The sequence below is a fragment of the Cottoperca gobio genome, chromosome 5 (genome assembly GCF_900634415.1).
Source record: "Cottoperca gobio chromosome 5, fCotGob3.1, whole genome shotgun sequence".
Classification (NCBI taxonomy): Eukaryota; Metazoa; Chordata; class Actinopteri; order Perciformes; family Bovichtidae; genus Cottoperca; species Cottoperca gobio.
Genome location: NC_041359.1, coordinates 1,306,761 through 1,320,281, shown reverse-complemented (window position 1 = coordinate 1,320,281; position 13,521 = coordinate 1,306,761). Strand labels below are relative to the sequence as shown.

At 41.5% G+C, this 13,521-nt stretch overlaps 1 protein-coding gene across 3 annotated transcripts; it reads left to right on the top strand.

Annotated features, from left to right (window-relative positions):
* Positions 1 to 207: 207 nt before the first annotated feature.
* Positions 208 to 3,226, top strand: cep15 (centrosomal protein 15). Of its 3 annotated transcripts, none has more exons than XM_029432089.1 (4): positions 208 to 308; positions 1,284 to 1,407; positions 1,916 to 1,984; positions 2,485 to 3,226. In XM_029432089.1, exons 1-4 carry the CDS (start codon positions 256 to 258, stop codon positions 2,659 to 2,661), a joined length of 423 nt encoding a protein of 140 aa, XP_029287949.1. In that variant the 5' UTR covers positions 208 to 255; the 3' UTR covers positions 2,662 to 3,226. The 3 variants fall into 3 exon arrangements, with proteins under 3 accessions (XP_029287949.1, XP_029287950.1, XP_029287951.1); XM_029432091.1 differs by having other exon boundaries at positions 226 to 308; positions 1,289 to 1,407; XM_029432090.1 differs by lacking the exon at positions 1,916 to 1,984.
* Positions 3,227 to 13,521: the final 10,295 nt, after the last annotated feature.

Sequence of the window (13,521 nt, the reverse complement as noted above, 5' to 3'; positions counted from 1 at the left end):
AGAAAATTGAACATAACGTTTGGTAATACAGATTGATAAACATAACTCATATTCTAATAGAATAGAATTTATCGTAGTAGAATTTTAAAAAACCTTTTGTTCCAGCAGTCAGACTTTTTCAGTAAAAAAAAACAATGCGACTTTCTCCCCAAACAAAATGCACTTTTATTTTGAAGTACAGGACGCTCGTTTTCCGGTTGTATTAATTCAAACTGTTTGATACAGCTACTACAGTTGGGAGGCTTGCTGCCAGCAATGTCTGCTTCTGTATCCGATGAAACGGAATTAATTGAGAAACACGAGGAAATGTGAGTCGCTATGAACTAGTATTAGTCCAGTTTGATCGAGAAGTGTCAGAGATTCCTCCATGACGAGTACAACTCTCATGTCCACAAAATAAACGGAACGTTAGCTAGCTAACTTTAAGTGACACTTTTAGCATGCAAATAGCTCTGTTTGCTCAGTTTCTTGCACATTTTAGAGAACGCCTCTCGTGTTAAATGTGATCGCCGACAAATCTAGATCAACTCATGTTAAACAGACACACGACTGTAACGTTACCGGCATTTTGAAAAACTAACGCAATGAAGCATGAAACACATCCAGACATTATCTATGGGTTATTTCTACTGATTGTAAAGCACTCCCTGTCTATTCTTACTGTGTCCTATACATTTTGATTGAATAGTTTAATCATTTTATTCATTTTGAATGTTCACTATGTTTCCTCTTCTTGTTACTATATTTGTATCATAAGTTACTAACTCGTTTGGGTTTGTTTTCATTAAAGCAAAACATGCTGTTAAATCAAAGTTCACCTCTGCTGGGCCAGTGAATAACGAATAAGGCTTTTGTTATCGACTCATCTGCCAGTAGATTAAGTGATAAAGTGATTAATAAAGTGATTAATACACTGATACAGCTTCAGGGTCCTGTCTGGTTCTTTTGCACACCACATGGATTTACTTCCTGTAGTGCAGCAGATGTTGACATTTAAAAACAATGCAGATTGTCATGTTCCCCTTGGCAAATGGTAGATTTTCTTTAATTACTATTCAATTTTAATTTCTGTTTTCTGACATGAATGTTAAAGATGACTGTCCTGTGCTATTCAATTGCGTTCATCTCATTTTGTTGCCTTCAGGAAATTAAAACATTCTTTTTTAATTGTTAATCTAAACCATGGCAGACGTGCTTGTAACAGAAACACCCCCCATCAGTGTGTCCATATTCTATTCTATTATCCTTCTGACACAGCTGTTTCCTTCACTGTGTGACACCAGTATAGGAAGGAGAGCAGAGCTGCTGGAGCAGATGGAGAGTCGCAGAGAGCAGCTGAAGATCCAGAGGAGGCAGCAGGCCAAGGAGTCTGAGGCTGCTCGCCACAGAAACAGCACACTGCTGCAGGTGAAAAAGGCCTCATAATACTTACTCCTGAAGAGCCATTATATTACTTCCTGCACACGTATGGTCCATCCACACAGCGGTGTTCCCTTTGGAGCTCTCTATTCAAACTCTAAATGTGAATGTGCTGCTTTCTCTGTTATTCAGCCAAGTCAAGACGTCAAAGACATCACCTCTCTTTGGAATTTAGTTTGTGTTCTGTAGAAGTTGCCAAAAGAAGAGAGCAATGAAGGGAAGAAGTGAGGAGAGTCTGAACAACTCATACAAAACAAGTTGTTTAAAAAAAAAGTGATATTCTAAAGTAAACTGAGAGAAGCCATTAGAAGTGAAGGTACTTTTGCTGTCTGGAAATGGTTGCTGGTTTATTCATTGCATCACAACCTATAACCCAGTAACACATTGCAGGAGTCATTTACAGTGAAGGTTAGGCTGACATTCAGATGAATGGTAGTGACTTGTAGGATTTGCATCAACACTAAAGAGTGTAGATAACTGTGTCTGCTCTCTGCAGGATTTACAGAAGATAGAGGATCGTCTCAGAGGCAGACCGCTGCCACGCCCAGCTCTCCTGGCTATGGAGGTCTCACCTTTTTGATATATACCATGGTGTGAAGTTTATATTTCAAGTCAATTTACAGAAGCTCCTTGTCATTAGACGAACATTATTTACAAGGAGAAGGTTCTACATGTAGCGTACCTTGTAGGACTGCCCTCTTCAATGACGTTATTCACTTTGATTTGGTTCATTAAGTTTCCACTCATGGCAATAATACATCTGAAACATCGTCACATGGTTTGAAAAATGTTTTCTTTTCAAAAATCAAGCAAATATTTTAGATTTCCTTATTAGAGATATATATGTTACATTATTGTTCTTTTCATTCACACTGATAGAAAATCATATTCACAGCACAAACAATAAGTGAATGGAGGAGTCCTGTTAGAGAACATTACCTATTGTCATTTAGTCCTGCTGACTTCCATAAAGGGAAGTTGTTTTTCCATCGAAAGGATGACTTGAAATGTAACATTCCTGTCTGACTGTTGGCCAGTACGCTTCATATTGTTTCCCTGTTCTAGACACAGTATTGGGCTTCTGTGGAAGAGTCTATCCCAGCCTGGGAGCACTTCCTCCTGGGGAAAGGCCCACACCCTACTCATGGTCTAGGACATCTACCCAGGAGAGGCCAACAGAAAGCTGGCACTGCTAAACACCAGGGCCTGCCTCCTCGGCCCAAACCCAGGACTGCTAGATAGGTGATGGTGCCATTGTAGCCTGAAAAATATCTTCGAAGGTCACATGATGCAGACGCACATCCGAACCAGGTCGAAGGCTTTGATGAACAAGCAGGAATGGAAATGGATTCAGTGATGCCAACATTTAAACGTTGTTAAACGGACTCATGGAGAAGAGAGTGGAGGAGAGCAGTAAAGCATGGAGAGAGATGTAGAGTGCATACGGACTCACTGACAGAGGTGACACTATACTAAGTGTTAATAGTATATTGTGTTTGCTGTAATTCTGTGTCTGAACCACACTATAGGCAGATCACTTTAGTTTAGTTCATTTATTTGTATCTCTCTTCTTAGTTTTCTCCACTGAATATGTTTTAAACTGAAGCTCACGACTTTCCATATATGTTGTTCCAAGTAATGACATGGTATTTGTATTGAAACCTTTAGTGACACTAGTGTTGGGAGCAGAACAATCTCACACTGTGTGCATCCCTTTTTATGTTTCTTTTCGTGTTTGCAGTGTTGTTTTAAAACCACTAGAGGGAGCCAGAGCTATACTTTATAATAAATAAAAAGCTAAACCTTTGAGGAAATGTCCACAATGTCTGTTTGCAATGAGGCATGATCTATAATTATATGTATAGATTACAAGCTGCCCATTGTTATTATGACCGATCATCATGTGCAGCTCAAGTTGGTCTATGCCATGCATCTCAAACAATGGTCTTACAGGTATTAGCGTTTAGAGGTTTGTGTGCAGATGTATCTAGTTATGCTACAGACTTTTCCTGTGTCCACCGACAACTGCTAAAATTATTTCAATCTTTTCAGACAGTCGGGACTCAACTAGAATTATTTTTGAATCACTGAACACATCTGAAATGTTGGCAGCGACTCAGAGATCTGCAACCAGGCTACTCACAAGACTCTCAATGTGTGGCACCTCGTTACTTTTCATTTTACGGCAGGTTTGTCTGTAACAGTTTCAAAAACTGACATTGAGGAAATGTGCTTGAAATGATTATTCTGATGTGAATTAAGATATTATCTGATAGTGTTATACCACATCATGACAAACATATAATAATAATAATTAAGCTGATGAGTTTCTGCTCAGAATCGTGGACAGATGCGATCGTTCCCCCGATCCTTCCATTGTGTTACTCTGTTGAAGACGTTGTTGTACTCAAGGCATTAAATACTAATGTGTCGAAGATGTTTGGCATATTATATTGAAATGAACTTGATTTAAATCTGAATATATATCTTAATACTCAAAGAAAATAGGGTAAATGAATAATCACAATCAGTAAGTGCACTATATGTTTCTCAGCTGTGTGGATGTACAGAACAGAGACATAGCAGGGGGGGGACATCTCACCCATTGGTCACTGTAAAAAAACAGGGCACCTGCTTCTTCACTGCCAGGGTGGATGAAGACCCTTCACCCCCCCCCCCCCCCTCACTTTTACCTCCTCTCTCTACAACCCCCCCGCTCTCTTTAACCCCTAATTGTTGGTGATCAGACCTGCGCTGGGCTGACGCGGAGTGGCGGCTTGACAAACCCAATCATCCGGACAGCCGGGGTTGAAGTGGCCAGTGGTTGGCAGCTGCCCGGGCTCCTCAGCTGGGGCCCCAGTGCTGTTGGCCCTCGGGGGTCAACTAGCCACCGGCCACCACTGACTGACTGACTGGACCAGTCTGGACTGGTAGGGGCTGTGGTGGGGTTCTGGTTTAATGAAGGGGCAGGGTGGGGGGCAAGTGCTGTGAGGTCAAGGCCAGCTTTCAAGGAGGGTGGGGGTGGGGGAGGTATCAGGGCTGCGTGTCCAATCACGGGTGACAGGATGGATTGGTAGGAGGGTGAGAGGGGGGGGGGGGTGATGAAGATGCGGTTTAGTGAATTATCTAAAAGGGTTTTGAAGAGCACGATCTGGAGCCCTTCCAAATGACTAGCCCTGCATTATGTATTCTAATGGCAGAGGCCCCAGGGTGCTGCAGCCCAGTCAGTGACCGGACCTCGTTTCATCCTGCCAGCCCCCCGATGACAATAATGACCCCTCAGACAGCAGGCCGGCTCTCCTCCAGCACTCCTCCGTCTCTGGTGGCGTGGCATGAATCTGGAGCCATATGATTATGCAATGCGGTTCGGCTATTGAGAGCCCACTGAGAGCCCTGACAGATAATTGGCTAAGCCCAATGCCGTGTAAATGGTTAAGTGTTGACTCCAGTTGATTGGATAATGGGTAATTGCACGCTGCATTTCATTCAGTGATATGCTGCGGGTGTAGCAGGGGCAAGTGAAGGGGAGGGAAAGAATGGAAGAGGGAAAATATTTTGGCGTGCTGCGTTTTTGCAGCCTGTTATTTCACACTTTGAGTCTGTTGCATTTGTTTGGATCTCGAGCTCGGAGAGGTCACAGATTTGTATCAACTGCTGATGCAATTTAAATTGCAAATGATTGTTGAATTTTATTGTTGAAGAGTTACACTTTTTTTTTCTCTCTCAGTTTCTGAATTGAGATGTCGGCTGCTGAATGTTGTGCCTAGTGGCACCGTTAGAGGCTTCCCTCTGACCCTGTGCAAGCGTGTAAGTCCAGACTCTCTCCTTTGATCATGGGATGTCACCTCTACTTAGGAGCCCGGGCTGCCAGCTCTTTGTCTCTTCCGTCACAGAGGCCTTGACTGTTGTCATGTTGTCTTATATTAGATAGAAGGATTCATGTTGTACACTAAGAGGAAGCAACACTGGCCTTAAGGTAGCCTGGCTCGTCTCCAAGTGTAACATTTCCTCTTTAAGCCCCTCACTTCACTTGCGTCACTGTAATCACATACCTCTCTGCTCTCCTATAGCCCCTTCTAACACAAAAAGCTTTCTTTTTCACATTCAGTGCACTTAAACAGGACCAGCTTTCTGGAGCTGATGTGAGAATTCTCCCCCGGCTGGACTTGAATATACTTGAGCTGCGTTATTGCTCTTACAGAAGCCCAGTGGGGGGATTGTGCTTGCCAAATTCCACTTCAGTCACTATATCGATTGTGCTTCCACGGATGTCTTTCTGCTGGCGCCTGGTAAAGTAAGAATGTGCAGTGGTATTCATATCGACTGACGGATTAAGTGGGCAGCTCAAAGGACACGCATGAATTTTGTGTTTGTGTATTTGCGCCTTTTGTTGATATTGATCCTGCCTTGGCATGGATCCACACATGGCAGCAGCGTGTTGCGTTTGATTCTTAATGAAGGCCTTTATCACGCTCTAATCAGTTTACTATCACACACACACCAGTCAAGGCAAACACGGGTAATCACTTCTCTTCCACTGCAGTGCACTGTAAACATATCTTTAGCTTTAAAGGCGGAGAGGAAAGACTTATCACTTTTCCCTGTTCGGTCTCATACGTCTCACTTCCTTCCACAATAAATGAAAGTAGATACAATCTGGACACAAGCATACATTCTTATTTCATAGTTCAGAATGGTTAAGTAGAGACCATGTATGTGTGCCTTCAGTTGTCACATTGTATTTTTGAGCACGTAGATGCTGTCCACACTCATTATTGCAGTTACAATTCTGATTTATTTGGACACTTCAACCGTGTTTCAACTGTGGATAAGAAAATATAAAAGAATGCATGGATTATATTGGTCATTTAGAATGTATTCTCTAATCTAGATGCATGTTTGATTTGCAAATCCAGGAGACCAGAGATTAATATTTGATTGTTACCACTTCACACCATCAGTTCTGTCACATGGATTTTGTATTTGTACTATGTTGTTTATCCTACACACACGACATCTATTACAGTCTGTCCGTCCCGTGAGAGGGATCCCTCCTCAGTCTCTCTCTGAGGTTTAGAACATGTTTCTCATTTAATTGTTGGTTTCTTTAGGAAGTTTTTCCTTGTGCGATGCGAGGGTCTAAGGACAGAGGGTGTCGTAACCTGTACAGTCTGTAAAGCACACTGAGTGTGTGACATTGGCCGTTATAAATACATTTGATTTGATCACGTATTTGCTATAATCATGCCATAGTAGCCTTGCCCAGATATTTTGGAAAATATTTTTTAAATATTGCAAGGTGGACTCCTTCCATCTCCACTTGCTGTGCGACTGTTATCTGCTTTTTAAAACTTTTTTTTTTAATTGCCATATGTAAAAGTGATTTGTCAACCAATGAATCGGTTGATCAACAGGAAAAGAAAAGTCCTTAACCAAACCAAATAAGTGTTTTGAAGACGTCAGTTTGTCTTCTGTGAGAAGGGCATGTGTTGTAGTTTCTGATGTTTTGTATAGTGGAAATGATTAATAAGCAATGGATGAATGGTTGAAAGGCAGTCCTGTGGTGTGTTGCCCTGCACATGTTGATACATGTTGCTATTGATAGTTAATATATAGTTAACTAAGCATACATACTGGTACATGTGTTTCCAGACAGGATTAGTGCAATTCTTTCCTATTTTTTTATTAAAGGTTGAAAATGATGAGTGCACCTGACCTCAGTGGGACACCTACAGGGTGCTGTCCCACCTACAGGGTGCTGTCCCACCTACAGGGTGCTGTCCCACCTACAGGGTGCTGTCCCACTAAGTGAGTTCATTTTAGTCAGGCTCTTGTTAGAATAACCTAACCCTAAACCCGTCTCACAAACACAGACTCTGTTAATCCCTGACAAGACAACTAAGATTGTGCGCTCATGAAAAAGGTGTTTTGTAACAAACTGCAAATCACACGCAAAAATGACCAATCCAGATATAGTACACTTATTAAGAGATGAGACTAAACTGATCAAAAATGTAAAAAATCTGCAACGGTAAAACATGCTAAATCTTTGTCCAGCAGCTCAAATCTACATTGATATTAAAGCTCAGAACCACGAGCCCACAGGTTTAATTGTCTTTAGTCTATCAAATGAGTTGCATGACTTCAAGTTAGTTCCTCAGTCATCCCATAATAGTCATAATTATTTAAGCATGCAGTTTCAATGACAACATATTTTTTGTACAGTGAAAGCTCATCCTGTAGTCATCATGCAGAGCTGCACTGAGTGTGAGGGACTCTTTTAATTGTGTGAGCGAGCAGAGCGGTTCATCATTCACATGCTGGCCTAAAGTGAAGGAGGAGAGGATGTTTCCTAGCAGGCCCGGGTCAGGTCAAAAGGATTAGCTGGACATCCGGACATCCCCAAATCAACTGATCCTCCTGAACAATGACTCACGGCTTTAAATCCACTAGTAGAGAGCCGAGTGCAGCCAGAGCGTGATGGTGAAAGCCACTGGTTTGCAGCAGCAGATGATCAAATTAATTTGCTTGTAATTAGCTGGACAAAGAGATGCATATTTGAATAGATTGTGTTATGTGTGTTAACTGATGTCGGCATAATGTTTCACTGATAAATGGGACATTATTCGTGTTTGATTTTGTTGTCCAATTCATGCAATATTAATAGGGCCTCAGTGTGCACACTGCAGTTTGTATCCATCTGTTTACATGTAAAACAAATCAGCAAGACAATGTCAGTGTTTAACATTAAAAATCAGCGCTCCTGATCACAAGGATGGGAAAATGATAAAGGCCACATTTTATCAGAACTAGAGGAGAAATTTAACAATGACGTTTTGTTTTGTTCAGTTCAGATCATAGATTTGAAGCCACTATGGCATTTGTTTATTCATTTATTGTTTGCCCTCTTAGCCATAAAGGCTTTCTCTGAATGTTAATGTTTAATATATAGACTCTTGAGAAAACACTTCATAAATGATTTTACCTATACATTACTTGTCACAACAACAAAAAAAAGATCATTGAGCTGAGATAGAATTATGTCATAAATATGCAAACAAAACAACAATCCCAATTTCTTATTATTTAATATGTTTAAACTGTCAATTTAGTGTTAATGAAAGAAATTGCTGGTGCAAGGAAATGTGTCACAGTTTGAATGATTGATAATTATTGTCAAATCTGTCGAGTATTTATTTATTTATTATTCATTTCATCAATTAATCAAATTATTAGGTCAAGAAATAGTGATTTGTTTTGTTGGACTGACTAACCCAAAGTTATTCAAGAGAAAAGTAGCAAATGTTTTGGCACGTGTGCTTGAGCTATGAAACAGTGAATTGATTGTCAGAACGGCAGTGTGTTGTATTACTAAAGCCAGCGTCATTCTGTCATGGACTAAGTTCTGTTTTAGGGGATCATTCGCCGTGACAAGAACAAAGGTGACAGTAAAGCAGTGAATAATTGCACATTTTGGGATGTTTTATGCTCATGGAATGGGTCAAGCATCCTTAATGATAATGGCATGAGCCTTCATTATCAGCCTTCTTGCTTATGTTTATTTAAAAACAGCTAAACGTGGTGGGGTCAGGCCTGCATCCCCCTCCTCCTGAGAGAGTTGGAGGTTCCACCTCAGCTCCTCACCCTGCAGCTACAGACCAGATAGACGGAGGGATGCATGGAGGTCAGAGAGCGGAGTCTGACAACAGATCAGTGATGAGAGTTCTCGCCCTGCTTAGTTCCCAGCAGCCCACCACTTCTCCTCACAACCACAAGCACTCCTGCCCGCCGTGCCCTTGACATGCCAAGGCAGGCGGGCAGGCACATCCCAGGGACCTTAAGACATTCTGATGAGGTTTTGGTGGAGAAAGGCTCTGGGTTGACTGTGTAAAAGAATCTAAATGAGGTGCGGGTGAATGCCGCGGCTGTTCCATTTTAATCTGTGTGTTCGGCAGCTTCTTGAGTGGCTCATTTCCATACATCACACCCTGGATTCATCAGTGGTGGGCCCCAAAACATTCAGGGCTCTCTGGTTATGTTTTTAAGCCAAATCAGGGTCAATGACAGCATTTTCATCACTAAACATAATGTCAAATGTGCTTATAAGGAATGTAACATAAATATGTTTTTAAACATGGCATCTCAACATGTCTAAATTCCATTGTTGGCCGTTCCACCCTCCATCCTTTCAACTGCCTCTCATTTAAAGCAGGAATAGAGCCAAAGAGTGAAGAGAAGCCACTGCTCATTAACCCCCTCAGCACTTTACAATGAATCCTGGAGGCTCATTGTGCCAAAGGGCTCCCCTAACGAGGGCTGTGTGTGTGTGTGTGTGTGTGTGTGTGTGTGTGTGTGTGTGTGTGTGTGTGTGTGTGTGTGTGGGTGGGTGGGTGGGTGGGTGGGGGTGGGGGGGATACAATTCCTAAACTGAATTGTATCTCAATATTAACTTTACAATCTGCTGCATACAGATAAAATGAAAATGGATTGAAAACAGTGTGAAACTTCATATTATTCAATCATTCAACATTCTTAAAACATGATAAAAATAAGAATTAGAATTAGAATTATTTAATTCCATATTTAAACTTAAATCTGCTCTCTACACAAACATTATTGCAATATTCCAACATTCCAGCACTAACATAAGATACAGCGATGTTTCATGACAACATTTAACACATGTTAACAATCTAAACACATTCTGTACAAATGTTCAACTGCAGGAGTGTTGCATTACACATTAACAAACCTTTAACCTATGACATTGTCACCAATACCCAAAACTCACTTACTCATTATTTATTAATTATATAAAACATCCCTCTGCACCTTTTGTTTGTCGTTTAAACGCGTTAAGTGTGCGCGCGCGTGTGTGTGTGTGTGTGTGTGTGTGTGTGTGTGTGTGTGTGTGTGTGTGTGTGTGCTGAGGGACTCAGAAGCTCAACAGACAGGCTGTTTTTCCTTTACGTGATTGCATTTCCCAAGTAAAAGTTCTTATTTCGTTGGCGTTTTAATTGCATTTTATTCATTCTCTAATTAATAGTAAGGTTGTGTCATGTGTTTTTTTTTTTTTTTGATTCAGACTGACCTGTGTACTATCAATTAAAACAGCCTACTCACATCACTGTTGTAGGTATAGTGTAGGTATTGTACGTGCTGTAATGGCACAGAGCCTGCAATGTTATCAGATGTTGTGGGAACCTTGTCTGCCGGCTGTCACCCCTCCACCCTCTTCTTAAGGAAAGAAAAAGCTGCTAGCGCGGGGACGCTTTAATTGGAATTTCATGTGGGCTAAACTGAGGGGAAACTGATGTAAGTTAACATTTGGTAGACTTAATTGGTCCCTTTCTCTCCCTCCTTCTCCATCGGGCACTTACGGCCGCTGCTGAAGCTTCCCGCTAATCTCCCATTTACAATCAATTCAATCGGCCAAACAAAAAGCCCGCCTCTCTCTTTTCTTCTCTTCCTGTCTCAAACGAGCTCCTTTGTGGCCCGTAAATTGCCTGAAACCCCGGTGATCCCCCGGTGGCGGAGAGAGCAAAAGAAAGATGTCCTCATGTTGTTGACAGCCGATTAGAGCGCGCTCCCGCTCTCGCGCTCCCTCCCAGCCTCCGCCTCTAATCTCCTCCGCGTGGGCGCGTCTTAATTAAAGCTCCCGTTCGTCAATTAACGTGTTTGTGGATATTGAGGCGGTTGCTCAGATGTTGGAGAGGTGGAAGGGAAAGAAAGTGCAGAGAAAAGGGCAACCTGCTGCCTTTAGGTTGTTTACTGCTCCGACATGGCTGTTGATGGCCCGCAGCCTGCAGGCTCTGCACTCATGTGTTCACGCGCACACGGCTGATGCGTGTGTGCGTGTGTGTGTGTGTGTGTGTGTGTGTGTGTGTGTGTTTTCTGTTTCTCACCACACACATTGCTTTAATAAAAGTCTTGTAGATCATATAGTTCACTTCGTGGCATGTGGGCTACTCTGAAATATCATCAGGAATACACGTTCTGTGTCTGAAATAAGCGAAGACACAGAAGCTGCAGCTTTATGAAAGATCTGTCCCAGAAGAATGTGTGAGGAGGGACAGTCGTGCTGTCTTTGACATGTCTTTGCTCTGGTTTCTGTTTATTTGGAGGTTTCAACGACCTGCAGGGGGAGTTTACATTCTACAATTACACATATGTAATTGTATTTTTGGGGGTGAATGTTTTCCTCCCACCCAGGTGATTTGTATTTCTCCACCAACAATTATATTTATATTTGCAACAGCGAAATGACATTGTCAAAAGAAGTATTTTAGATTGTGTTTTGGCATTTTGCATTTCGTTTTGGGGAATGTGATAGTGACCGGTGACATTTCTTTTTCTTTTTATAATTATTCCTATAATTTAACAATTAGGCCTAAATAAATATAGTAAACATGATAAAGATACAATTATATAGACTTTTAAATGGTGGGAGATGCAATTTATTAACCCAGAGCCTATTCTACACTTGATCAAACTGTGTAAATAGCAAAGAAGAAATCCAACAATAATTAATGCATCTCATCGTCCCTTCACATCTCCACATCGTCTTGTTGCATCTTCATCCGTTTGAGTTCCCAAAGGTTTTCAGCTCTTGATCATTTTAATTTATTTTCATTTGAATGTTATTGGAGCTATAATAACGTTCTTCTCCGTACAAAAAAAGTCAGTTTTCACTCTAGCTTACGCAACATATTTTATTCATTTCAGCCGATGGTGCAGACTGATGGAATAGGTGAGCAGGGCATTCATCTGGCAATATTAGCCCTGCCAGGCTTCTGCAGGCCTGGCCGGCCCGACTGAGCGCTAATTGGCTGTTAATAGAAAGAGCGCCATTTGGGAGCACGGATCTGCCTCTCGACAGAATGTGTGCAGGGATAATATTGTTCCAGGAGTCGTGAGGAGAATAACTTTTGGTCTATTAACGCAGAGGCCCAGATGAGGAGCTGCGGCCTGAGTGCTCCATTATCTCCTGTTCTGATGAGCGGCTCCGGATGAGACAGTACTCCCCCTCCTCAATCAAGCCTCCCCAGCCGTTTAGCTGCTTAATGTAATTCGCTTTCAAGGGCCCATGTTATCTCTGATCATTTGCACCATTACGCCGGAGTCAAGTGTAAATGCTCCATTATTAAGATCGTGTCTGTCAATAAACGGTGAAGCAAAGCGGCTGCAGAGCATACAGTAGAGCCTGAGTCTATATGTGGCTTTCCAACACCACTTCAAGCATAAATACACCCGCACAGTTTAGCAGGCAGATGCCTCTACAGCAATGTATATGATGAATGCATATCATATTGTGGAATAGTATTTAGAACAGTCACGACGATGTTTAATGTCTGGCTCCACAATGCAGGAACGACATCCAGAAACTCTACACACCTTCCGCTGGAAGGAAACTGGAAACTTGGAAACTTGTCCTCACCTTGTTCCATGAGAAAGAAAACACCTTTCCATATCTCCTATTGTGTCTAAATGCAGCTTTGAAGAATATCAGCATATTTATTGAATTTGATGTACTTGCATGATTCGTGCACTTCTTGGGGTTGTGCCCACATGGTTCAACGCACTTGTTGTACGTCGCTTTGGATAAAAGCGTCAGCTGAATGAATGTAATGTGATTCAACCTGTTACTGATACTGATACTGTCACTGTCAAAAATATTTTAAAAATGTATTTAAAACTGTCATCTTGACATGTGTGTAGATTATTGGTCTTGAGGTTTAAAACACAGCAACAAAAACACAACCATGTAGAAATAAATCAACAGAAGAAAAGAAAATGACATTAAAGAAATATGAAAACAACATTTCACAAAACACAACAGCTCACAAATGTAAAGAAATTGACAAGATTGTGAAGTGAAGAAATGCTGCTGTTTCCTGCTGATTGATTTGTTGCTTATTGTCGTTGTTTTTACTCTGAAAACCTGCTCTTAAATGTGTCCATGTGTTGTCTAAAATCGTGTCATGTCTTGCTAAAGGACAGCTAAAACTCACTCTTAAAAATCCTGAATTTCCTGAATTTAGTCAATACGAGTTGATTGTTTTATTTTCAAACGCTTTCAAAATCAGAAACAACATGGCTCAA